General features: G+C 44.3%; 1 protein-coding gene across 1 annotated transcript; it reads left to right on the top strand.

Annotated features, from left to right (window-relative positions):
- On the top strand, positions 1-27,556 carry LOC143172122 (complement C1q tumor necrosis factor-related protein 3-like). Its single transcript, XM_076361379.1, has 6 exons — positions 1-288; positions 5,080-5,191; positions 7,899-8,053; positions 15,653-15,782; positions 25,867-25,966; positions 27,397-27,556. Exons 1-6 carry the CDS (start codon positions 1-3, stop codon positions 27,554-27,556), a joined length of 945 nt encoding a protein of 314 aa, XP_076217494.1.
- The last annotated feature ends 250 nt before the right edge of the window (positions 27,557-27,806 follow it).

Genomic DNA, 27,806 nt, shown 5'->3' with positions numbered 1-27,806 from the left:
ATGGCAGAGAAGGATTTCATCAGTTGGCGTCTACTGGCTTTATTTTTTCTTCCATTTTGCCTGTGTCAAGATGAATACATGGAGGTGAGCAGAAGATCTTATAAACCAGTGGCCAAAATATTGCAAAGTCACCACCAGACTGGCCATAAAGGTTCCAGAAGCAGGGAAATATTGAAACAGCGGAGTCAACTTACAGAGTGGACTGTTGTTAATAGCACTTCTACAGACCAAAAAGTCCTGAGACCAGAGGTAGATAATGTAGAACTGCCTACCTCAGATAGAGTCCAGGTACTCTGAATTAATCTTCTAAAGATATCTTTAAAGCTAATGAGATCTTTTTTTTTCCCCTAAGATTATTAGTGATATATTTATGAAATTATTTTTATTAAAACTGTATATTGGTCTGTATCCTGCTGGGTTTCTTTATAGGATCTTTTAATGAGCTGGTAGAGCCAGCAGTGGTTGGGGACACTAATATCAACATAGACAGCAGCCCTTTGTTTTGCTGAAACTATGATCCTCTGCAATCATATATTGTGATATACAGTCTCTTAATTATTTCAAGGTATTACTTATTTAATATATTAAAGTTTTAGATTCTTTTAACTCATTTGGATGTGAAGGAAAATTACAGACTTTATAGAGAAATTTGGAAAGATTCAATTAGCAGAGAATAAGTTTACTTGAAAATTATGTATATAAAGTATATTCTTTTAAGCTTGAGACAAACATAATGAAATTCTGAGTGTTCAAAAATTTTATTCTAAGGAATAGCTTGAAAAAACAGGTACTAATGTATCTGAGATCTGAGTAGATTTAATAATAATATATATCAACTTGACAGTTTCAGTGTAAAAAAGACTTGGAATGAAATTCTAAATCAATCTGTAGTATCTGCTTTTTAAACTGGGGATCTTTTTATGCCTTTTGCATGGCATTTTAGATATTATAGTCATTAGCTCACAGCAAAGGGAAAATGGCACAATTTGATTATACATAAAATATTGCAATCCAAATTTAAAAGGAAAAACCTGAAGGGCAGAAGATGAAGCATTTTCTAGCACTAGACAAAACAAAATTCCACTCAAATGAAGTTTTTGTTGATTGATGTTTTTTAGAAACAACAAGAACATGAGTGTTTTGTTCCTATTATTGATACAAATGTTTGAGTCCTGTAAAGTTCACCTTTTATCATTTGTGTTTTAAAACTCTTTCAGATCAAACTATGATATTTTGAATTCCAAAAATCATGGACATGCAGAAAAGTGTTGAATAATAACCTACTTCATGAATTTTTTTCATGAAGTGAAATTCATGAATTCATGAACTTTTTCATTAATTCATGAGGAGATTTGATTTTAATCCTGTCCTAGGCTTAAAGAACTGAAACACATCCAAGTATTGGAATAGGTTTAATACACCACTATATTCCCTGTATTTAAATTTTATAGTGCTTTGCATTTCATATTTCTTGGGCAGGAGTTATATGTTCGTCAAGTGCACTCAGCAAAATAGATATTTAACTGTAGGTACGTTAAATTGCACTTGCAGTATATAAACAGTGTAAACAATCAGGTATATAGTCCAATGAGCCAGCTAGTGTGTGTGTTCCTCTTAACTGCAGAGACAATTGTGCAGCTGCATACTATAGACCATATATTATTGGTATTTAAAGAAGATTCCCCTTTAACTCAACATAATTTCAGATAATGCAGGACTTAATACAAAATTATGACTTTTTTAGGGGTCAAACTCTCCCTCACAGAAAGTGTCACTGTCTTTGGGGTGCATGTTTTAATTTATGTCGAACCTCTCCCTTCCCCTTGAGCTATCTGAAAGCTGTTTGGCAACTACAACAGCTGAAAACAACCAATCCGTGAATGGAAAGGTTTCACCCCTAAGTCCCTACTTTCTTGGTTATCTTAGCTCTGGCTGGAGAATTTCATCCTCTTGCTAAAGTGTTTTAATGATCCCATTCCCTGTTGTGGAATAGAGACAACAGCATTTGTCTTTGCTGCATCGGGTAAAAGGCCAGTTTCCATGCTGCTGGTAACTTATGAAAAATATAATATGCATTTCCCAAGCACAAGAACTCTTAGTGACTGGGGAGAGCCATGCCAGACACATTCTTCCTTTTTAGGTTGCTCCTTGAAAACCTTCAGGTACCCCTCAACCTACTGGTGTTCTGCCCTGAATTTTGGTGGTTTGTTTAATTCTTTGCTAGAGAAGGGGCATGGAGGGCCTTGGTGCCCACAGAGACGTGCTATTTCGCATTCAGAACAGGAGCCAAGAACGGCGGATGTACATTACTTCTGCGTTGTCTTAGACAACAGAAAAAAATTAATCAGGAAGTGGAAAAGGGCTGGGTCTCCAATTATGATTAGTTCACAACTTTAAGTTAAGGGAATTTTATAGACCATCTGCTGCCTAGAACTTCCTCCTACATACTAAATCATAGGAAATTCAGCAAATAGCCTCAGAAATATTTCCAGTTTTCTATCTGTATTAGGATATCAATGTGGCAGATGCATTTCACAAGCTCCTAAATCATATTCATGTTCTGAGAGCAATGCCAAAGATTCATGCAATAAAATTTATGTGCAAATGGCTGCATAGGACACCTTTGGCAAGTAGGCTGTAATTAATCTCTTTGTCCCATTTGAGTGTAATTTTACATTAGGCACAGTTTTTTTCTTTTAAGTATATTCATAAAGTTCTCTGTTTTGAGAGATTAAAAAAGTATCCTGAATATTCATTGTTCTTGGCAGCTGACTGTGAACATTTTTTCCTCCTAGTCAAAGGATCAGTAAAGATAATAAGTTAATACTACTTTATGACTTGCATAAGTAGTTATTTTGAAGTCAGTGGAACTGTTCTCATACAACCAGGCTGGCAGGACTTGCCCCATTTCATATCCTGCTGAGCTTTTGGAGAGATAATGCCAAATAGCATTTGGTTATGACCAGCACTAGTATCTATTTTACGATAATGTTGCTGGTTAGCTAATAATGTCGTTCAGGATTTCAGTGCATTGGGTAAAAATCCAAGTCTTACCTGCACAGAGAGAGTTTCACATGCAATCCACTTTGCTGGACTCATGCCTTCCCTTACCTATAATCCACAGTTCTAAGTCTTTGGATATTTCTAGGCCGATATTACTTATTTGCTCTTGGCAGGTGTGTATATAGTTTGCCTTCTCATTTAACATGAATATGAAGCACTATTGAAAAAAGAGCTGGAGATTTTAATCTCAATGCAACATTAGCATTTCAGGTGGTGCAAAATGTTTGCGCAATTCCAGTCCTCTTGTACTTGGCTCCCCTTCAAGGACTGAAAATGAGCTGAAAGCAGGGCTACTTCTTCTCTCATATTAGGAAAGCTTTAAACAGTGTGTCTGGTGATTGTCAGTTATGTTCTTCTTAACAACTGGGAGGGATAAGACAGCAAGAAAGATACAAACAGGTTCTCCAGGAACAGACAGTCCAACAGGCAGAATGAATTTTTCTCATAAAATATAGACCTTATCCAGAATTAAGGTAAAAAGCATAGTATTGACCAAAACCCCATAAATCTGAAGCCCTTCTGCCCATTGGCAAGTCTTAACATTTCCATAACTCTTTGAATATGAAGAATATTTGTTGAGCTGTCAGGTCAGCCATTATTCCCATGGTAACTCCACCGTCGGTGGTTCCAGCTGGATAGGGCACGTGTCTGTCCCATTGGAGGAGTAGCAGTATTTTGGTGGCATGAAAGGTGTTTTCTGTATCCATAAACATAAATTCCCAAGCCTCTTGAAATTAATGAATTCTGGGGGTATACTTGGTATTGTTCAAAACACAGGTAGAAAGCTTTAGTGTTTCAGATCAAGCCAGCTGATGACCTTGAGGGCAGGAATACGGCACATCTATATGTTCATTTGGCAGCTCCCATCCCACCAGAGGCTCATTTGCTGCCGTTAAGCAATAGGTTTGCATTAGGCAAGTAATTTGAGGATGATAAAGATGAGTGGAAAGAAAGGGAAGGAAGACAAATAGTAGAATAATTAAAGTAGTAGTCGGACTGGTGTAACTATCCCCCTCCAGAATTTAAGAACTGCAGATTTGCACCTCAGGATAATAGCAAAGAATTGTAGGGGAAAAGCAACAAAGAAGGAAAAATGCGAAGGAGGTAGAGAAATAAAATCAAACTCAGGACCTCTACCTCAGCTGACCCATTGGAAGCTTTGTGACCGCTAAATCACCACAAGACCCTAGTTATGAAATCCAGCCAGGATTGACTGAGACCCCATTAGTATAAATACAACAATTTGGGAAAGAAAAGCACTGAAATAAAGCTATTATCAAACTATTATTACAGTAGCTGAGCTGTGTATAATAAACTCATTAGTTTATTTATGTTGCTATATTAATTTCAGCATATAAACAGGTTTTCATAGTTACACACCCACAACTACTAATAATCAAACATCCATAACACCAGGTGTTGTGGTCAGTTCAAATTTTTGCCATGTACCTTGGCACTTTTTTAGGTTCTCCCAACTTTAATAGCCTGTAAATATGTAAGTCTGGGGCCATGAACAGGAATATGCTGCACAGACATTTTTTAACATCTCCTTCCAGCGGTCCAACCCAGTTTTCTTAGTTCATTGCTGAAGGTCAGATGAAGTGCCTTGTTTCCTACCACTCATTGCACATACGCTTGTTTGTCAACAAAGGTCAGCTGAAATGTGGGATCAGTGAAAAGCAGGATAGGAACCTAACTGAAATATTCATCTAACTTTCATTACTCGGTATTATTTTATTTTCAAAACCCCCATTATTTGACAGGACAAGTTGGTTTTTTTTTTTTTAATATTCATATAGCTCTTAGAACATTTGTAGAGCTTTCCCCTTAAATGTTCCAAAAATAACATCTTTAGGGACAATCCAAGTATGGGAGATTTCAGCCCAGATAAGAACTGTTTTGAAAACTTAGCAAATATATAAACAGAGAATATATAATGAAGACCCTGTAACCAACATGCATATGATTGATGCCCTCCATGAATTAGCTATTTAAAGCTTATTTTTGTGTACTTAGCCCCCACAAACCAGACTGCAGAATCCAGACTGTAGTTCCTGCTGCCGTGGTGACTTTGGAGTTCGACTCTACCAAGGGCCTCCAGGACCTCCCAGGCCCCCTGGGATGCCAGGTAAAGATGAAGTTTAATTGATTTTTTGATCAGTCTAATTACAGGCTATTCTATGAAATATCAGAGAATGGTCTAAACATCAGTATTTGGGGACAGATTCAGAAACAAGTTTTTCTATAATTTCTGGGGAGACAGAGATTTTCAGTTAGACTCTAAAGTCTTTTCCAGTGAAAACCCATTTGTTAATAAAATTCAGCTTTCACAAATTCATACTGAAAGTAATCTTATTACATTTCTAGGGCAAATTGTTCTCTCTTCTTAAGGCAGCATGAAGCTTCTATTAAAGTTGGAAGAACTTGTTCCCTGGAGTTGATTATTGCGATCACCTTTGAATATCCAGCTATGCTGTTGTGTACTGTATTCAGGAGCTTCTTTTCATCTAGCATACTGCTAGCCAATATTTTACAGACACACACATGCTCCTATTCTCTCATAGAAATGTCTTCTTTTCCTTCTTTCATCTTGTCTTCCATAATAAAAAAATACTTTTTTTTTCATTAAAAATGCACACAGAAGAACAAGATACACAAGAAAAGGGTATACTTTGATCTGATAATTGGCATGGAAAAAGAAGAGCCTACAGAAGGGAAAAAGATAGTTGTATGTTGGTGTAAGTTTGTTACAGCAGCTACCTTCAGGGATTTGAAAATCACCATTCCTAAAGCAGATGTATAATGTAAATGAACATGTCACTGACTGACAGATTTGTCTCATCTTCCAAAGCTTTCCTCTTCTTTTATCACAATAAAAATGCAATTTCATAATCCTTCTGTCTCACAAATATACTGACAATAACAGACATAACATAACCATACACAAAAAAACATTAGTGTGGTGACTTTTGGTAGAAAGTTTACAGTAACAGTTAAATCTGACTGTTATGAAGTTAAATCTGAGTGAATGAAGTGTTTCAAGAATTAGCTTCAGTTGGTAAAATATTGAAATAAATTGTTACTTTGACATATTTTGGGTATTAGGCATAATTAGGTCATAGGCATATTTGGCATTAGCCTGCTGTGAGCTATTCATGCATCAACCCTTTATAAAAATAGTATTGATCATTACAGATGCAAGAGAAATCTAATGGTGAGGCCTCTTGTGTGGAAATATTGCATTACGTCTTAATAAATCGTTGGGTTCTTAGAAGTGGGACAAGATTTTGTATTACACCCACACTTTCAAGGCTACCAGTTGATACAGGGAGACACAGCCCAGTCCCAGCTTTGCCCTTTCCTTATGCAAGGATGTATCTCAATCACACTCTCATGCCACAACAGGATGCCACAAACACGTGGCCCACAGCAACCTTCTGCAGCCTGGAATTTCTGTCTCCTTCATCTGCTGCATTTCATATCGTGCACATAAGGGGAATGACAACAGCTGCTTTTCCCTTGATTGAATCAAATGTTGCTTGCATGTTTCTGTTCTGAACTGGTAGAGAAGTAGTTCTGGTTTTACAGGAAAGATCATTCTTGTTATTTTTAAAAGTTATTGATTTCTCCATTCAAATCAAAATTTGCTTAATTTCTTCCACCATTTAGCTTCCTTGTTTGAAGTCAATTTTTTTCTCAATACAAAAACTCTGAAGAATCACTTAATCATTAGATTTGATCTCAGACAACACCATTCTTCTTGTAAATTCATAACCAGAGTGACTAATCAGAGAGTAAGCAGAGTGGCAAAGAACCTAATTTCAATTCAGGTAGAATTAGAACAATGATGACTCTAATTAATCCCCTGAGTAATTAATTGAAAGATCAGGCTTTTGATTCAGGTAGGCACAGTAATTGCTCAGTTATTCTAGCCAACTTTAAAATTTTGTTAGTCACATAGATGTTTGCTTGGTAATTTCCTCAGTAAACATCAGGAAGTAAGTAATACTGCAGATGCAGGAATATGTTTTTATAATGACCCTTTTTATAAGAAGCCATCTCAGAAAGCTTCATTATAAGACTTTTGTCTTTCTTTAAATCTAGGAAAAAGCAATCAACCCTTTCAAGCTAACTAGCACCCTGAGAATGCAGATCCTCTCATTTTTGGCACAGATAGGTCATTTAGCTAGTTTAAGGCTACAGCCATTCTCCATTTGTGTAGACATGTTTTAAAGATAGCAAAATGTTCTTCAAAATTATCTTATCCTATCCTAATTAACTTAAATTGTCAGGAAATAAGTTTTTACACAAAAGGAAAAGCAAGAGTGCTTATGCAGGCTACCTGGTATGTGTCAGCAGGCAGTGGCCTTCGCTTTCCCCAAGCCTCATGTCTGCTGAGGTCTCGTCCTTGTACATCTCCCCAACAACGCAATGACCTGTAGATGAGGCGCTTAGGGACATGGTTTAGTGGGCATGGTGGTGTTGGGTTGACGGTTGGACTCGATGATCTTAGAGGTCTTTTCCAACCTCAATGATTCTATGATTCTATGATTCTATGACCTGAGATATCTGCAGTTTATACAGCAACATGAAGATAGCATGAGGGTTAACTCTTAAACACCAATGTACGTCCTTCTGGAAACTTGCTCATCAAAACCTTCACCTTCAGCTTAACCCCACAACTCTTTCTTATTCATCGCAGCTCAATATGGGTTTTATGGTACTGAAAAGTGTATGTGTTGCAAACTGGTGGAAAAGGACCCTGTCACAGGTATCTGTTAAAATATATTATATGAAATTATTTAAGTTAAACAGAAAGCTCTGTTTCCTTTAAGGAAATCATGGAAACAATGGAAATAATGGAGCAACTGGCCAGGAAGGAGCCAAAGGTGAGAAAGGAGACAAAGGAGATATGGGACTGAGGGGAGAGCGTGGCTATCATGGACCCAAAGGCGAGAAGGGTTACCCTGGGATACCCCCAGAGCTACAGGTACAAAATCTCTGGCTTGTGTTGGCTGCAGCAGTTCTCAGGTTATGGAGTTTTCTTCTCTGAAAAGCAGCACCTAACTACTGTAGGATACTTAAGAAGCAAATCCACCTGTAAATTAATACAGTGAGAGACATATATAGCACTTGTCATGATTGACAAATGTGCTCTGCCAGATCTTCCTGGAAAAGAAAGACAACAGGGCTTAGCCTTTCTTTAGAGTAAGAATCCAGCTGAGAAATGGGCAGGAAGAAATATATATGGTTCCCTTTTAGTGCAGAAAGCCAGCATCTGGGTCATTAAAGGAGAATAGTGGGGACTATAATTTTTGTATTAAGCTGTATCACATACTTAACTCTGCACTTCCTAGGGCATGTGAAAAGAGTAAAGGAGTCATTCAGGCCCACGCTTCTCAGCTCAGTCAGGCTTTATGAGATTCTCAGAAGCATATGTATCCAACTCCTCAAAATATTGGATCAAAACCTTTGAGTGCAGACAGGAGTCCTCTGGTTTTGAAAAATACCCCTCAGTATCTGTGTTTTTAAATGTCTCAATACCTTAAATATGTTGAGAAGCATGTAGGTTCTGTCTATGAATGAGCTACCCAAAAGCCAGGTGAGCATTAAAACATGGGTTCAAGCCTGAGCTGATAAGTTCTGCTGAGGCATGGAATATATTTGTTTGGGCTCAACACTGTGTTGACATAGTCCCATAGCTTTTTGATTAGAGCTTCTTCATGTCCCAGGAATTTGGCAGACAGTGGAGAGCTTGTGTGTGTGTGTATATATACCTGCAGTACAGCGGAGGCATGGTGTAGTCCTGTTCTTAAGGCAACCAAAAGTAAATGGGACTTGGCTAACTAGGACCCTTGGTTGCTGTTGACAATTGGATTTAAAAGAGTTGTCCACACTGTACACTGCAGTGTAAGGATATATGAGCAGTTCATCTTCAATAGCAGGAATAGACTTGGGTATCTCTATGATGTAGTGCAGCTAAGGTGCTAAATAAAGGCAAGATTTAGATGCATGGCAAGCCTTTGAGATATATCCCTCCTGGTCTCCAGCTGCCACTGTGGAAGGGGCTTCTGTAGGTCTTGCATCAGATCAGCCAGCCCCGTGGGGGGGATCCTAAAGGACTTCAGATGGCACTAGGTACATTTGCATGGGCAAGTGATTGGAGTCAGATTCAGCTCCAGAGAGCCTACATGTGAGGGAAGCATCTAAGCTCCAATTACAATTACTGGAAGAACAACTCAACTTAATCTGATGGTCACTGCTGCTTTTAGGCAAATGGGATTTCAGACACCACAGAGTATAATATAGATCTCCAGAAACTATAAGGGAGTTTACATCCTCACTCACACATATACACTTAAATGGAATTGTCTTAATCTTGATCTGATTCATACCCCCCAAACCCAGTTCACCACAGAAGGGACAAAATGGGATATAGCAAACATGCACAAAAAGAAATCCCACTTCCAAACCCTTTGACTATGGAGAAAACTGAAGTTCTGATCTATTTACAGATCTACACCTTTTAACTGAAAGATACTGTTTCCCAATAACAGTCATTCGTATATAGTTTATATCCTCATAAAGGGCATGCAAATTAACAACAAAATCAACAGTACAACCAACATGTGCAGCGTGGGAAAATGGCTTCGGATTTCTTGGCATTGTGTATGTTTGAATTCTCCACCCTAGGTTGCATGAAGATGGGATAATTGCACAGGATAAAATTCACAATGAAAATAGTTTCCAAAATTACTGGACTTTTATAATAAAGCAGAATTATTTTAGTATTCTTAGGGAATTAACTGGAATTAACATTATAGCTGAATATCTTAAAAGCATATTTGTTGTAATTACATTCAACATAAATCCTTTTGCAATTTTAAAATGAGCTATCAGTAATTTTTTCTTACATAAAGATAGTGGTAAGTAATTTAATTAAAAACTGAATAATGAAAGGGGGTGAATAACAAAGGCTCGTATTGCAATAGCTATTTCCAAGTAAAATTCCATCACTGTTTTTAATAGATGTGCTTAAAAATTCTTTACACAGTATAGCATATCATTTCTTGTTAACATCATGCTTAAGAATTTGAGAGAGGGGATAGGGAGAGGAGAAAACACTTTTGAATACAATACTGTTTTAAGTACAGGATTATTTTGAAAGACTTGGCATGTCCATGTTGATCTGCTACTTCAAAATGAGACCTAGGGAGAAAGGACATCTTTTTCAACTCTTCTGACCAGCCCAAGAAAAGTAGCTTGCGGTCAAAGAGAATGTGAAATGGAATCTAGACAAAAAGTAATAAATCCCATCAAGCTGCCATTGCAGCTGCTTTGCTTTAATACATGATGAACTTTGATGTGATCCTGGCTGAGAAGCAAGAAGTTAACAGTTTGCTGTCATAGAAAATGCATCCATGCAGGGATAAGGAAAATCAGCCCAAGCTTTCAGCTTACATCTGGAGCTCCTCAAATTTCTGAGCAGATGGCTAATGATTTCCATTGTTGGATCCGGACTTGCATTTGATTTTGCCTGTTTCAGTTTTGTTCTCATTTGGATCTGAAATCAAAAGAAGTTCTGGGTTTGTTTTTTTTAAATACCAGTATAGCTGGAATCTCATGAAAAATGTCATTTTTGTGAGGAGCAGTAACAACTGTAATTGAACACTTTTCATCTAAGAAGTTAAGGAGCTCACACGCAAGCATACAGCTGTCCAGGTCTCTGGCTGCAGGGAGTGCCTGAGCCTGTCACTTGTACTGGAGGGCAGCAGAGACAACACCTGTGTGCGGTGTGACCAGGTGGATGATCTGCTCGGCCTGGTGGCAGAGCTGAAGGAGGAGGTGAAAAGGTTGAGGAGTATCAGGGAGTGTGAGAGGGAGATAGATTGGTGGAGCCGCACCCTACCGTCCCTGAGGCAGAGGCAGCAGAAGGAGGCTCCGCGAGAAGCAGAGGATCCCCTGCCTTCTTGCCACCAGGTAGAAAGAGGGGACCTAAGCGACGGGGGGGAATGGAAACGGGTCCCTGCTCGGCGTGCCAGGCAAACCCCTGCCCGGCCTCCCTCACCTTCCCGGTTGCCTTTACACAACAGATATGGGGCCCTGGAACTTGAGGGCAAGGCAAGCGAGGATGTAGACGAAGGTCCATCCGGGGGGTCGCCTAGGGTGAGGCAGTCAGCCCCACGCATTACGACTGCCGCTGCTAAGAAAAAAAGGAGGGTAATTGTCATAGGCGATTCCCTTCTGAGGGGAACAGAGGGCCCGATATGCCGACCGGACCCGTCCCACAGGGAAGTCTGCTGCCTCCCTGGGGCCCGGGTCAGACACATCACTAGGAAGCTCCCTGGTTTGGTACGGCCTTCTGATTACTACCCACTGCTGGTTATACAGGCTGGCAGTGATGAGGTTGCGGAGAGAAGTCCTGCAGCGATCAAAAGGGACTTCAGGGCACTGGGGCGACTGGTTCAAGGATCGGGAGCACAGGTAGTGTTTTCCTCTATCCCTACAGTGGCAGGGAAGGATACTGAAAGGAGCAGGAAAACACACCTGATCAACGCGTGGCTCAGGGGCTGGTGCCGTTGGAGGAATTTTGGCTTTTTTGATCATGGGGAGGTTTACATGGCACCGGGCCTGCTGGTGACAGACGGAGTCCAGCTGTCTCACAAGGGAAAAAGGATCATGGCTCATGAATTGGCAGGGCTCATTGAGAGGGCTTTAAACTAGGTTCGAAGGGGGAAGGGGATAAAACCAGGCTCGCTAGAGATGAGCCGAGGGGTGGCGTGCCGATGCCGGGGGCGAAATCGATAGCCCAGCTCAAGTGCATATACACCAATGCACGCAGCATGGGCGGCAAGCAGGAGGAGCTGGAAGCCATTGTGCAGCGGGAGAGATATGACTTAGTCGCCCTCACAGAAACATGGTGGGGTGACTCTCACGACTGGAGTGCTGCAATGGATGGCTACAGACTCTTCAGAAGGGACAGGCGAGGAAGGAGAGGCGGTGGGGTGGCCCTGTATGTTAGGGAGTGTTTCGATTGTCTAGAGCTCAACGATTGTGATGATGATACGGTCGAGTGTTTATGGGTAAGGATGAGGGGGAAGGCCAACGAGGCAGATATCGTGCTGGGAGTCTGTTATAGACCACCCAACCAGGATGAAGGGGCGGATGAAGCGTTCTATAAGCGGCTGGCAGAAGTTTCTCAATCGCTAGCCCTTGTTCTCGTGGGGGACTTCAACTTCCCGGATGTCTGCTGGAAATACAACACGGCAGAGAGGAAGCAGTCTAGGAGGTTCCTGGAGTGTGTGGAAGACAACTTCCTGACACAGCTGGTAAGTGAGCCTACCAGGGGAGGTGCCTCGCTCGACCTGCTGTTTACAAACAGAGAAGGACTGGTGGGAGATGTGGTGGTCGGAGGCCGTCTTGGGCTTAGCGACCATGAAATGATAGAATTCTCACTTCTTGGTGAAGTAAGGAGGGGGGGCAGCAAAACCGCAACCATGGACTTCCGGAGGGCGGACTTTGGCCTGTTCAGGACGCTGGTTGAGAGAGTCCCGTGGGAGACGGTCCTGAAGGGCAAAGGGGTCCAGGAAGGCTGGACAATCTTCAAGAAGGAAGTCTTAAAGTCACAGGAGCAGGCTGTCCCTGTACGCCGTAAGAAGAATGGGCGGGGAAGACGACCGGCCTGGCTGAACAGGGAGCTCTTGCTGGGACTCAGGAAAAAAAGGAGAGTTTACCGCTTGTGGAAGAAGGGGCAGGCGACTCAAGAAGAGTACAGGGATCTTGTTAGGTCGTGCAGAGAAGAAATGAGAAAGGCAAAAGCCCAGCTAGAACGCAATCTGGCCGCTGTCGTTAAAGACAACAAAAAAGTTTTTACAAATATATTAATGACAAGAAGAGAGCCAAGGAGAATCTCCATCCCTTATTGGATGCGGGGGGGAACATTGTCACCGAGGATGAGGAAAAGGCTGAGGTACTCAATGCCTTCTTTGCCTCAGTCTTTAACAGGCAGACCAGTTATCCTCAGGGTACTCGGCCCCCCGAGCTGGAAGACGGGGACGGCGAGCAGGATGAACCCCCCGTAATCCAGGAGGAAGCAGTCAATGACCTGCTATGCCACCTGGACGCTCACAAGTCTATGGGGCCGGATGGGATCCACCCGAGAGTGCTGAGGGAGCTGGCGGAGGTGCTCGCCAAGCCGCTCTCCATCATTTATCAGCAGTCCTGGTTAATGGGGGAGGTCCCGGATGACTGGAGGCTTGCCAATGTGACGCCCATCCACAAGAAGGGCCGGAAGGAGGATCCGGGGAACTACAGGCCTGTCAGCCTGACCTCGGTGCCGGGGAAGATTATGGAGCGGCTCATCTTGAGGGCGCTCACAAGGCATGTGCGGGACAACCAGGGGATCCGGCCTAGCCAGCACGGGTTCATGAGAGGCAGGTCCTGCTTGACCAACCTGATCTCCTTCTATGACCAGGTGACCCGCCTAGTGGATGAGGGAAAGGCTGTGGATGTGGTCTACCTGGACTTCAGCAAGGCCTTTGACACTGTCTCCCACAGCATTCTCCTCGAGAAGCTGGCGGCTCACGGCTTAGACAGGTGGACTCTGCGCTGGGTCAAAAACTGGCTGGATGGCCGGGCCCAGAGAGTTGTGGTGAATAGAGTTACATCCAGATGGCGGCCGGTCACGAGCGGTGTTCCCCAGGGCTCAGTACTGGGGCCAGTCTTGTTTAATATCTTTATTGATGATCTGGATGAGGGGATTGAGTGCACCCTCAGTAAGTTTGCAGACGACACCAAGTTGGGCGGGAGTGTTGATCTGCTCGAGGGTAGGAAGGCTCTGCAGAGGGACCTGGACAGGCTGGATGGATGGGCCCAGGCCAACTGTATGAGGTTCAACAAGGCCAAGTGCCGGGTCCTGCACTTTGGCCACAACAACCCCATGCAGCGCTACAGGCTTGGGGAAGAGTGGCTGGAAAGCTGCCTGGCGGAAAAGGACCTGGGGGTGTTGGTCGACAGCCGGCTGAACATGAGCCGGCAGTGTGCCCAGGCGGCCAAGAAGGCCAATGGCATCCTGGCCTGTATCAGAAACAGTGTGGCCAGCAGGAGTAGGGAAGTGATCGTGCCCCTGTACTCGGCACTGGTGAGGCCGCACCTCGAATACTGTGTTCAGTTTTGGGCCCCTCACTACAAGAAGGACGTTGAGGTGCTGGAGTGTGTCCAGAGAAGGGCAACGAGGCTGGTGAGGGGTCTGGAGAACAAGTCTGATGAGGAGCGGCTGAGGGAACTGGGATTGTTCAGCCTGGAGAAAAGGAGGCTGAGGGGAGACCTCATCGCTCTCTACAACTACCTCAAAGGAAGTTGTAGCGAGGTGGGTGTTGGTCTTTTCTCCGAAGTAACAAGCGATAGGACGAGAGGAAATGGCCTCAAGTTGCGGCAGGGGAGGTTTAGATTGGATGTAAGGAAAAATTTCTTTACTGAAAGAGTGGTGAAACATTGGAACAGGCTGCCCAGGGAAGTGGTGGAGTCCCCATCCCTGGAGGTTTTTAAAAGACGTGTAGATGAGGCGCTTAGGGACATGGTTTAGTGGGCCTGGTGGTGTTGGGTTGACGGTTGGACTCGATGATCTTAGAGGTCTTTTCCAACCTCAATGATTCTATGATTCTATGATTCTAAATAAAATGCCAAGTCACTATGTGATCTTCTGGCATCCAGGTGCAGCAATTCTGCCTGTACCCCATCTACTGACAGTCAGATGGGAGGATCACAGACTCACAGAAGAGATAACCCCCTTTCCTGCCCATGCAAGATGGTTCTCTATAGGTCGTTCCCTGATGTCTTACTGAGGGTAATCATCTGAATTGTCCAATGTGGGAGGTTTTGCACTGCTTCCTATGAAACATTTTCCACGGCCAATATGTCTCACTGCAAGAAGTGTAATATGAAGTTGAAGCACAGTTTTCACTTTCTTAGTTTCCTCTTTTGATGTCCACCACCCTCCGTTGTCGTGACTGAGGGATACAGGGCAACTGGTAAGAGAGAAAAAGCACTGACTCTTGAGTCCCAGCCACTGCACTTCTAGGGGACCTCTAATAAAAATGCTTAATGTATCTCTGAAGGTATTTAGCAAGAAACACTAATGTGTATGGATTTTACCAAGCATTATTTATTTCACACATTCAGTTAAAAGCAATATCCAGTCTAAATGCATTGGGGAACATATAAAAAACAATTAAATCACTTTTATCAAAAACACCATACATTTCAATACCAGTTTTCTATTGCATCATTCTAGAGAGAGTTAAAGGTAAATAAAATCCCAAATGAAGATCCTGACCTGCAAACACTTGCCCATACACTTACCTTTACAGTCATGAATAGTCCAATTGAATGTAAGAAGCCTAGTCCTCTTCCAGTTTTATTCAATGGGAGTTTTGTTACTAGAGTTTAATGGCCTTGGAGCAGGCCCTAGAAGAACATCTCTGTCAGGAAAATAAACAGACTGCAAATACAGGAAAAAAATCTGTAGCTGATTCCTCTATACATGTGCATTTCGTGAACGGCTGACTGACTAAGAACTACATTTTGGCAGGTTGCATTCATGGCTTCCATGGCTACTCACTTCAGCAACCAGAACAGTGGGATCATCTTCAGTAGTGTCGAAACCAATGTTGGGAATTTCTTTGATGTCATGACTGGGAGATTTGGTGCTCCAGTGAACGGTGAGTGTTTGCAAAACAAAATAATGCAATTCTGGGAGCTATGGGGAGAAGCGTGGTCAATAATGATGAGAAAATAGTAACTGCCTTTGTACAAGGCACTGATGAGACTCTCTCTGCATAGCTCTTGCCACCTACTTTCAGGAAAAATGAAATTGGAAACTGAGCAAGCCAAGAGAGGGCTTGCCAGCCAGTGAGACTAGTGCTGGCACAAAGGCAGGAGGAAGACACATGGCCAGAGTTGGGGAGGGAGTGGGACCATCTGCTTTGAGACCTTTAGCCCTTCTGCCACTGTGATGAGATAACCATGGCCTGATGTCACAGCAGCGGTTTCACAGTCTCCTCCTCCACTTCCTGCCTCCAGTCACTCTCTTCATCCCCATCTTCACTCATGCCAGTCCAGCTGTGAGCTGGCCAGCAACAGATGTGTGGCTGGAAATGAGGCATTACAGTTTTTCCTGAGTTATTTTTCATCTGTATCAGTCCCTCATCTCACACAGCTGTGGTGCAGGAGGTGCAATAGGAGACGGGGGAGGTAGGGCCATAACCAAAAACATGTCTAACCGAAGCCTGAGACCACCTTCCTTCACTTGGCCTTTCTCACCCTGCCATTCATTTACTCACAACTATGAGAAGTGATATTAGATTAAATGAAAGTCAGGCCCTCCAAGCTTGCTGTGGCACATCTTACTGACAGTTAGGGGGGTGTGTCCTCACACCTGCTTCCTCTTGAGGTTAATGTATATGTGGATGTTAATAAACTTTGACCCACAATGATTTAATGATTTAATGACTTTAGAATAGAATAGAATAGAATAGAATAGAATAGAATAGAATAGTTCAGTTGGAAGGGACCTACAATGATCATATAGTCCAACTGCCTGACCACTTCAGGGCTGACCAAAAGTTAAAGCAAATTATTAAGGGCATTGTCCAAATGCCTCTTAAACACTGACAGGCTTGGGGCATCGACCACCTCTCTAGGAAGCCTGTTCCAGTGTTTGACCACCCTCTCAGTAAAGAAATGCTTCCTAATGTCCACTCTAAACCACCCCTGGTGCAGCTTTGAACCATTCCCACGCATCCTGTCACTGGATACCAGGGAGAAGAGCTCAGCCCCTCCCTCTCCACTTCCCCTCCTCAGGAAGCTGCAGAGAGCAATGAGGTTGCCCCTCAGCCTCCTTTTCTCCAAACTAGACAAGCCCAAAATCCTTAGCCGCTCCTCATAGGACTTGCCTTCCAGCCCTTTCACCAGCTCTGTTGCCCTCCTCTAGACACGTTCAAGGACCTTCACATCCTTCTTAAATTGTGGGGCCCAGAACTGCACACAGAACTCAAGGTGAGGCCGCGCCAATGCTGAATACAGAGGGATAAACACCTTTTTTGACTGGCTGGTTATACTGTGTTTGATGCACCCCAGGATGCGGTTTGCCTTCTAGGCTGCCAAGTGTCGTTGTTTAACCTAAGTCAGCAACTGAGCACCACACAGCTGCTCACTCACTCCCCCGCTGCCCCAGTGGGATGGGGGAGAGAATTGGAAGAGCACAAGTGAGAAAACACATGGGCTGAGATAAAAACAGTTTAATAATTGAAATAAAATAAAATAATAAGAATAAGAAAAAGAAGAATAAGAAGAATATACAAAGCAAGTGATGCACAATGCAATTGCTCACCACCCGCTGACCGATGCCCAGCCAGTCCCCAAGCAGCAGCCCCCCCGGCCAGCTTTCCCCCAGTTTATATACTGAGCATGACATCATATGGTATGGAATATCCCTTTGGCCAGTTTGGGTCAGCTGTCCTGGCTGTGCCCCCTCCCAGCTTCTTGTGCCCCTCCAGCCTTCTCAGTCGGTAGAGCATGGGAAGCTGAAAAGTCCTTGACTAGTGTAAGCATTACCTAGCAACAACTAAAACATCGGTGTGTTATCAACTTTGTTCTCATCCTAAATCCAAACCACAGCACTATACCAGCTACTAGGAAGAAAATTAACTCTATCCCAGCCGAAACCAGGACAGTATCCACCCCTTATTCTATACCATCTACGTCATGCCCAGGTCCCCCACTTTCCAATACATTCCCATTAATCACCACCCCTTTTCCTGTCATTTGATATATATACACACAGAGATATCATTCCCTTAGTCTATGGGCCATCCCTCTAAAATATCCGTTGAGTTCATTTAGTCCATGACTTTGGGCTCCATCTGTCGTAATAATCTTCCAGGGCAGGAAAGACGGAGATGGTATGTGGTGTTGGATTGTTTCATGTTGAAGTCAGTTCTGGTACCATCATCGCTGTGCTTTGCTCGGTTTCATCAAAGTTCATTCTTCATTAATCGGGGTGATTCTTATTGTAATATCATTGGTATGGCATATAATATTACGTAGCAATTAACATCATGCAGTTCAAATCATTGCCTATTCTCACCCAAAATCAAATCCCCTTGAGGTACACATCGGACTTCCCCATCGTCCTGCATTATCCACCAAGTGCACCCAGGTCCTTGAGCAAAAGCAATCCCACGGATGGGTTTGCCTTTGCCCGAGGCAGGAATAACCCAGACTGTCTTCCCCAGCATATTTTTTATGTGCACTACAGGGACTTTATTCCCATCTACAGTACGTAAAAGTTCTGACTGGGCAGGGCCAACTCGATTGGCAGATCCCCTCGTGTTGACTAACCAGGTGGCCTTTGCTAAATGCGTATCCCAATGTTTGAATGTCCCGCCACCCATTGCTCTCAGCGTAGCCTTTAACAGTCCATTGTATCGTTCAATTTTCCCAGAGGCTGGTGCATGATAGGGGATGTGATACACCCACTCAATGCCATGCTCTTTGGCCCAGGTGTCTATGAGGTTGTTTCGGAAATGAGTCCCGTTGTCCGACTCAATTCTTTCTGGGGTGCCATGTCGCCATAGGACTTGCTTTTCAAGGCCCAGGAGAGTGTTCCGGGCAGTGGCATGGGGCACGGGATGTGTTTCCAGTCATCCGGTGGTTGCCTCCACCATTGTAAGCACATGGCGCTTGCCTTGGCGGGTTTGTGGGAGTGTGATATAATCGATCTGCCAGGCCTCCCCATATTTATATTTCAGCCATCGTCCTCCATACCAGAGAGGCTTTATCCGCTTGGCTTGCTTGACTGCAGCGCATGTTTCGCATTCATGGATAACATGCGCAATAGTGTCCATGGCCAAGTCCACCCCTCGATCACGAGCCCATCTGTATGTTGCATCTCTTCCTTGGTGACCTGAGGTGTCATGGGCCCACCGAGCTATAAATAATTCACCCTTATGTTGCCAGTCCAGATCCACCTGAGCCACTTCAATCTTAGCAGCCTGATCCACCTGCTGGTTGTTTTGATGTTCTTCAGTGGCCCGACTCTTGGGTACGTGAGCATCTACGTGACGGACTTTTACAACCAGGTTCTCCACCCGGGCAGCAATATCTTGCCACAATGCGGCAGCCCAGATGGGTTTGCCTCTGCGCTGCCAGTTACTCTGCTTCCATTACTGCAACCACCCCCACAGGGCATTTGCCACCATCCATGAGTCAGTACAGAGATAGAGCACTGGCCACTTCTCTCGGTCAGCAATGTCTAAAGCCAGCTGGATGGCCTTTACTTCTGCAAATTGGCTCGATTCATCTTCTCCTTCAGCAGTTTCTACAACTTGTCGCATAGGACTCCATACAGCAGCTTTCCACCTCCGATGCTTTCCCACAAGACGACAGGACCCATCAGTGAACAGGGCATATTGCTTCTCATTTTCTGGGAGTTCATTATACATTGGGGCCTCCTCAGCACGCGTCACCTCCTCCTCTGGTGACATTCCAAAATCTTTGCCTTCTGGCCAATCCATGATCACTTCCAGGATTCCTGGGCGACTGGGGTTTCCTATTCGAGCCCGTTGTGTGATCAGTGCGACCCACTTACTCCACGTAGCATCAGTTGCATGATGTGTACAGGGGACCCTCCCTCTGAACATCCAGCCCAGCACCGGCAGTCAGGGTGCCAGGAGGAGCTGTGCTTCAGTGCCGATCACTTCTGAAGCAGCTCGAACCCCTTCATATGCTGCCAATATCTCTTTTTTAGTTGGAGTATAGCAGGCCTCGGATCCTCTGTATCCCTGACTCCAAAACCCTAGGGGTCGACCTCGAGTCTCCCCTGGTGCTTTCTGCCAGAGGCTCCAGGTAGGGCCGTTCTCCCCGGCTGCGGTGTAGAGCACATTTTTGACATCTTGCCCTGCCCGGACTGGCCCCAGGGCTACTGCATGAACTATCTCCTCTTTAATTTGTTCAAAAGATTGTCGTTGCTCAGGGCCCCATTTGAAATCGTTCTTCTTCCGGGTCACGTGATAGAGAGGGTTTACAATCAGACTGTAATTTGGAATGTGCATTCTCCAAAAACCCACGACGCCTAAGAAAGCTTGTGTTTCCTTTTTGCTAGTTGGTGGAGACATGGCTGTTATTTTGTTGATCACATCCATTGGGATCTGACGACGTCCATCTTGCCATTTTATTCCTAAAAATTGCACCTCCTGTGCAGGTCCCTTGACCTTATTTGTTTTATGGCAAAACCAACCTTCAGAAGGATTTGGACTATTTCCTTCCCTTTCTTCAAAAACTTCCCCTGCTGTGTTGCCCCACACAATGATGTCATCAATGTATTTCAGGTGTTCTGGAGCCTCACCCTGCTCCAGTGCAGTCTGGATCAGTCCATGGCAAATGGTGGGGCTGTGTTTCCACCCCTGGGGCAGTCGGTTCCAGGTGTACTGGACGCCCCTCCAAGTGAAAGCAAACTGTGGCCTGCACTCTGCTGCCAAAGGGATGGAGAAAAATGCATTAGCGATATCAATTGTGGCATACCACTTGGCTGCCTTTGACTCCAGTTCGTATTGAAGTTCTAGCATGTCCGGCACAGCAGCACTCAGCGGTGGCGTGACTTCATTTAGGCCATGATAGTCTACTGTCAGTCTCCACTCTCCATTAGACTTCCGCACTGGCCATATGGGACTGTTAAAGGGTGAAGGAGTCTTGCTGATCACTCCTTGGCTCTCCAGTCGACGAATCAGCTCATGAATGGGAATCAAGGAGTCTCGGTTGGTGCGATATTGCCGCCGGTGCACCGTGGTGGTAGCATTTGGCACCTGTTGGTCTTCGACCTTCAGCAACCCCACAACAGAAGGGTCTTCCAAGAGACCAGGCAAGGTGGACAGCTGTTTAATTCCCTCCGTCTCCAAGGCAGCTATACCAAAAGCCCACCGGTACCCTTTTGGGTCCTTGAAATACCCTCTCCTGAGGTAGTCTATGCCAAGGATGCACGGAGCCTCTGGGCCAGTCACAATGGGGTGCTTTTGCCACCCATTCCCAGTTAGACTTACTTCGGCTTCCAATACAGTTAGCTGTTGGGATCCCCCCGTCACCCCAGAAATACAGATGGGTTCTGCCCCTATATAGCTTGATGGCATTAGGGTACACTGTGCACCGGTGTCTACCAGAGCCTTATACTTCTGTGGGTCTGATGTGCCAGGCCATTGAACCCACACAGTCCAGTAAACCCGGTTGTCCCTTTCCTCCCCCTGGCTGGAGGCACGGCCCCTTTAGTCCTCATCACAGTACTCATTTCTCATTTCTTGTACGTACGAGTCAGAAGTCTCTTCATTAAGATCAGGAGTAAGATCAGCCCTTCTGCTCTGTCTGGGGAACTGCCCGCTGGAAACTGGAGCAGCAATTTTCCTGGAAGAACCTCTTTCTGTGGTTGTTTTCCCTTGCAATTCACGTACCCGTGCCCCTAGGGCTGCGGTAGGTTTTCCATCCCACTTCCTCATGTCCTCTCCGTGGTCACGCAGGTAAAACCATAGGGTGCCCCGTGGTGTGTACCCTTTATATTCTCTCTCTTGAGCAAAAGAACGCTGCCTCCTAATAGTCGAGATATTGGTCCGTACAGGTGGGGAGTAGGACCAGCTCTCTGAGTTGCTGGACCTCCCGGGACAGTTTCTCCACAGCCGAGACGAGGGAGGAAGAGAGACTTTCCTCATATTGCCAGAGTTGACCAGCCAATTCATCCACCGTTTGTCCCTCTCCATCTTTCCAGGTCATCACTGCCAATGCATTGGCATATGACGATGGTGAGCTCCTTATAAACTTCCGCCACATGGGTCGTGTGCACTTGACTTCATCTGGATCTTTGGATAGCTGCTCGTTGTCCAGGTCATCATAAATCACCTCCAGCACAGCTAATTCCCTCAGGTACTGGATACCCTTCTCCATGGTGGTAATTCCAGGCTACTGGCCCAATTATCCCAGCATCGGAGCAGCCAGGTGTCCTGGTTTCGGCAGGGATAGAGTTAATTTCCTTCCTAGTAGCTGGTACAGTGTTTTGGATTTAGGATGAGAACAAAGTTGATAACACACCGATGTTTTAGTTGTTGCTAGGTAATGCTTACACTAGCGAAGGACTTTTTCGTTTTCCATGCTCTACCGACTGAGAAGGCTGGAGGTGCACAAGAAGCTGGGAGGGGGCACAGCCAAACTGGCCAAAGGGACATTCCATACCATGTGACGTCATGCTCAGTACATAAACTGGGAAAAGCTGGCCGGGGGGGCCGCTGCTCGGGGACTGGCTGGGCATCGGTTGGCGGGTGGTGAGCAATTGTACTGTGCATCACTTGTTTTGTGTATTATTATTATTATCATATTATTATTACCATTTTATTTCAATTATTAAACTGTTTTTATCTCAACCCACGAGTTTTTCTAACTTGTGCTCTTCCAATTCTCTCCCCCATCCCACCGGGGGTCAGGGGGGGAGTGAGCGAGTGGCTGCGTGGTGCTTAGTTGCCGACTGAAATTAAACCACGACACCAGGTGACAATATGCTCACCTGGACGACGGCTGAATTCTTTTCGTATATCTCGCAGCTCACTCAGGGATAGAGATCATGTGGTTACCGCTTTGTTTATGAGTTCTTCCTCTTCTTCCTCCCCAGGCAGTGCCCGGCTCTCCTCTTCCTGTTCTCGTGATAGCCCTACTCCAGGGTAGTTTGCCTCGTCCACTTCTTCCTCCGGCTCCCTCTTAGAAGAAATTTCTTCCTCGCTTACTAAACGAGCCGACTTCCGCTTCCAAGGTTTCTTCTTGTGTACAAGGGCGATTGATACTGGCACAGGTTGGTTCTTTGGTTCAGCCGCAGTGCCTGTCGTCCAGGTTGGAGTGGCTGCAGGGCCTGTTACCGGGGTCGGAGTGGCCGCAGGTCGTGTTCTTTTACCGTCAGATCCAGAGACCTTCTCTTCCCTTCGAGGGTACTGAATGGTGTTGAACAGGGCTCGGTAGGCATGGGCCAGGCCCCAGCACGTTGCAGTGATCTGTGTCTCTCTGGAGTTGCCAGGGTGACAGCATACTTTGTCCAAATATTCTACTAACTTTTCAGGATTCTGCACTTGCTCAGGGGTGAAGTTCCAAAACACTGGGGGTGCCCATTGGCCTAGGTGCTTGCCCATGCTATCCCACACACCCTGCCACTCATAACTATCCAGCCTTGGGGCAGATCTCTGGATGATATTCTTAAATTGCTTATTAACCTTAGACAAAACCGAAACAATATTCCCAAGAAGTACCAGTAGAAGTATCTTAACTACCCAAGGATGTTCAAGATACTGAAAAGTTACTGTAATGAAGGAGGAAACATCATAGAAGAAGGTAGTGACGCTGCCATTCTGTATTTCCTCCATAAAAAACCTCTCAGAGGAGGAACTGTAATTGCTAATTGTCTCCATGAAGTGGTACCCGAAGTACAGTAATGGCTTCAGTACAAAGCTCAAATACTAGATAAAGCTCAAGACCAGTGTGTTAATAACAAACCTCCCAGGCAAAACATCACCAATCACTGCAGACCACAGCAAACTGCAAAAACCAACACCAATCTTTAACATGTACAGCAAAAAAAAGAGCATGATGCAGATCACACACACCAACATGGAGAACAGATGAATCAATATTGTGACTCGCAACTGTTAACAGATATAAATTCCTTAATGCGCTCTGGTTAATCTGTTACTATCTCAAACCCTTCGAGCCCCACGTTGGGCGCCAAAAAGGACTGTCGTGGTTTAACCTCAGTGGGCAAGTTAGCACCACACTGCTGCTCGCTCACTCTCCCCTCGCCCGGTGGGATGGTGGAGAGAATCGGAAGAGTAAAAGTGAGAAAACTCATGGGTTGAGATAAGAACAGTTTAATAATTGAAATAAAATTAAATCCCAATAGTAATAATAATAATAATAATAATAATAATAATAATAATATACAAAGCAAGTGATGCACAATGCAATTGCTCACCACCTGTCGACCTATGCCCAGCCAGTCCCCGAGCAGCGGTCACCACCCCCCAGCCAACTCCCCCCAGTTTATATACTGAGCATGACGTCATATGGTATGGAATATCCCTTTGGCCAGTTTGGGTCAGCTGTCCCGGCTGTGCCCCCTCCCAGCTTCTTGCTGGCAGGGCATGAGAAGCTGAAAAGTCCTTGACTAGTGTAAGCACTACTTAGCAACAACTAAAACATCAGTGTGTTATCAACATTATTCTCATACTAAATCCAAAACACAGCACTATAGCAGCGACTAGGAACAAAATTAACTCTATCCCAGCTGAAACCAGGACACTTACTAAAATCTGGAAAAACTACATCCACCGCCTTCCCTTCACCCACTAGGCAGGTGACCTTATCGTAGAAGGATACCAAATTAGTTATACAGGACTTTACCTTTGTGAACCCATGTTGACTGTGCCTGATGACGGCATTATTCTTTAAATGCCTCTCAGTAGCACCCAGTATGATCTTCTCCATAATTTTTCCCGGAACTGAGCTTAGACTAACAGGTCTGTAGTTTCCTGGGTCTTCCCTCACGCCCTTCTTGTAAATTGGAATAATGTTGGCTAGCTTCCAGTCAGCAGGGACCTCCCCAGACTCCCAAGACCTTTGGTAGATGATCGAGAGGGGTCCTGCCATAACATCCGCTAGCTCCTTCAGTACTCTAGGATGAATCCCATCAGGCCCCATGGACTTGTGAACATTCAGCTGATACAGCTGGTCCCTTACAATTTCAGTGTCCACAAATGGAAAGTCACTGTTCCCACACTCATGGTCCTCCGACTCAGGGGACCGGGCAGCCCAAGGTCTATCAGTATTATTAAAGACTGAGGCAAAAAAAGCATTGAATGCCTCCGCTTTTTCTTCATCCCTATTAGTCAGGTGACCATCATCACCAAGTATAGGTCCAATGTTTTCTTTAGACCTCCTCTTGCTATTAACGTACTTAAAAAAGCCCTTCTTGTTGTCTGACACAACACTGGCCAGTTTCATCTCTAATTGAGCCTTGGCTTTGATGCATACTCCAAGCTCCCATTGCAGGGTCAATGCTACAGACTTACTGTTCAGGAACCAGGAGCTTGTCATCCCTCCTGGGGGAGCCTTGTAGAGCTCATGACACATAATATAGTTGCACTGACAACACTGTTGGTGCCTTTCAGGCAGAGAAAGAACTTAGAAGGGAAAGGGTAATGGCAAGGGGTGTGTCGTGCAAGAAGAGAAAGCGGTGGCTATGTCTGCATTGTGCAGGATGTGGTACGGCAGGTGAGCAGCAGTGGGTGCTGCTAAAACTGCTCATGCCCTGCCTGACCTGGGCGACATGCTGGCTCTCTGACAGCCTCTGAGCCTGAGCCCTGGCTGGCCTGGAGACTGCCCTTTTGGGGAGAGGGCAGGAGCAAGAAAGTAAGGAAAAAATGGTGAAAGAGAGGTCACTAGACTCAGCCTCTGGGAAATTTCCCTTTCGGTGAGAAGGGAGGGATGGGCAGCCCTGCCGCGTTCAAGTACAGTCATTTCTCTGGAACAGGATGTGGCTGAACCCCTGCCATATGCAGAATAAAAATGAATCCGATTTTGGCACACTATTAAGCAGAAGCAAAATAGCCACTGTCAACTGGAAGGTAATTTTGGCCTCAGCTGTTATGTTTTCTAAGCAAGAAGTGCAAGTCTGTAGCATGACTACTTTCCTCTATGAAGCAAACACATTATATTTGGTAATCATTTCAGGGGTGTATTTCTTCACCTTCAATATGATGAAACATGAAGATGTGGAGGAAGTGTACGTGTACCTGATGCATAATGGCAATACAGTTTTCAGCTTATATAGGTAAGTGAAGGGCCAGGCCATTTTGACTGCAAAAGACATGTTTGTACAGATGTGATTGCTTGCTCACATTTCAAGAAACATGAAATTGTTCCTTTTTTTAAGAAATTCTGTAGGGTAAAATAACCAACAAAGAAAAAGTATTGTATTTTGCCCTCCTCAAATTGCAAATTTGAATCATACCTGCCACTGATCCTGGACCTAAAATTCAGCCTTGATCACAAGTTCCTCAAAGCTCAGGGGAAAGGAATTAGCACTGCAAGTCAGGGTTGGAGTCCAGTCGTAACATGCTGTCATTCTGCTAAAACATATCTTCATCCTCATTTTGTCTGTCAGAGAAAGGGCATAATGAAGTGTTCAGCAACGAATAACAGTCTTGTTAAAGATTAGGGGAAAGCAATTTACTTTAAAGGTGGAGAGCATTTAAACTGCAGTAGTAAGGAAGAGTAAGAAGCAAAGGTCCTCCTTACTGGCTTTGTTATCATTAGCACGCTTTGAATAAAAAGTTTCTGAACTCTTTATGTTACCTGGAGGATCATCAAGAATAGGATCCACTTCGAGCTTAGCAACTTCTATAAGGACCAGGTCAAGAAGCTTGTAGCCAGATGGATATCTGAAAAAAAAAAATGTTTGAAAAAAATATTATTTGTTTAATACCAATCAGGGGTCTGATGCCAAAACCAAGCTTCTCTCCTGAGCCTGAATAAACAGACACAAAAGCTTAGATTGATCACACTGGATTTTAGGCACTTAGATGATAGCAGATTCATTTAAGCTGTCCAGGCTTCTTCAACAGTCTGTAACAGAGGCACCGCCAAAGGGTACTTCGTTCCCAATAGATCTTTCCTGCAAAAGAAAAAGGACCCAATTTTTTTCCCCTGAAGCATTAATGTCAGAAAAGGCAGCAGGTGGAAGAAAAGGAACCAACACTCACACAAAGCCAGCATGTTAGCCCACATCGAACATATCTATGTTCCAATGAAAGGTCTCAGGATGGAGCGAACTGCCTGTCTCTGCCCGCTGCCTGTGCCTCACGTGAGACTCCTGACCTACAGGCATTTAAAATTAGCTGGGATGAATCCAAGGGAAAAAGAACATCACAGGGAATCCGGAGTGTCGTGACGAATGAGCAGAGGTTTATTTTAAAAAATAAATTTGTTCCTGTGCCCTGGAAAAAGACATGTAAGTTAAACTTCCAGAATTTCAGAAAGAAATGAAATCATGCAATTAGGTAAGGTGCAAAATTTGACTAGGAGATCAAATGCACAAAGATGCCAAAATTTCCTTATAAAGCTGAAAAAAATGTTAGCAAGCCTTTCAAGGAAGTTTTGCTCAGGATAACAATGTGCTTTCTTGGATTCATTTTTTTAAAGTTGTTTGCTTGATCATTGTTGAGAAAGAAAAAGCTGACTTGTTAAAATACTCATCCTTAGCTATGAATCAAAAGGGAAAGCAGACACTTCAGGAAACAGTGCGGTGCTAAAACTTGTCAAAGGAGATGAAGTTTGGCTGCAAATGGGAAACGGAGCTCTCCATGGGGACCATCAACGCTTCTCCACCTTTGCTGGCTATCTTCTTTTTGAAACCAAGTAAAAAACAAGAAACAACCCAATAGATGTTTATCTGAGGAAGCTTCTTTTTTGGAACTGGTATTTTTCTCTGGACTGTGGAATAGCATTACAACATATAAAGATCAAGAAGGCTTGTTTTGATGCAATGCGTTGCTATTTGTGTATCAGATATGAGCCGAATACTTGTAGTGAGGGGCCCAAAACTGAACACGGTATTCAAGGTGCAGCCTCACCAGTGCCAAGTACAGGGGGACGATCACTTCCCTAGTCCT

Source organism: Aptenodytes patagonicus, chromosome W (assembly GCF_965638725.1).
Source record: "Aptenodytes patagonicus chromosome W, bAptPat1.pri.cur, whole genome shotgun sequence".
Classification (NCBI taxonomy): Eukaryota; Metazoa; Chordata; class Aves; order Sphenisciformes; family Spheniscidae; genus Aptenodytes; species Aptenodytes patagonicus.
Note: the sequence above shows the minus strand (reverse complement) of the source record. Positions and strands in the feature narration are given on the sequence as shown.

Bases quoted from the DNA above. Each gene is read 5' to 3' on its own strand.
- LOC143172122 (XM_076361379.1), top strand. From the start codon at position 1: ATGGCAGAGAAGGATTTCATCAGTTGGCGTCTACTGGCTTTATTTTTT. The intron at 289-5,079 runs GTACTCTGAATT...TTGTGTACTTAG, and splicing joins CTACCTCAGATAGAGTCCAG to CCCCCACAAACCAGACTGCA. The intron at 5,192-7,898 runs GTAAAGATGAAG...GTTTCCTTTAAG, and splicing joins CAGGCCCCCTGGGATGCCAG to GAAATCATGGAAACAATGGA.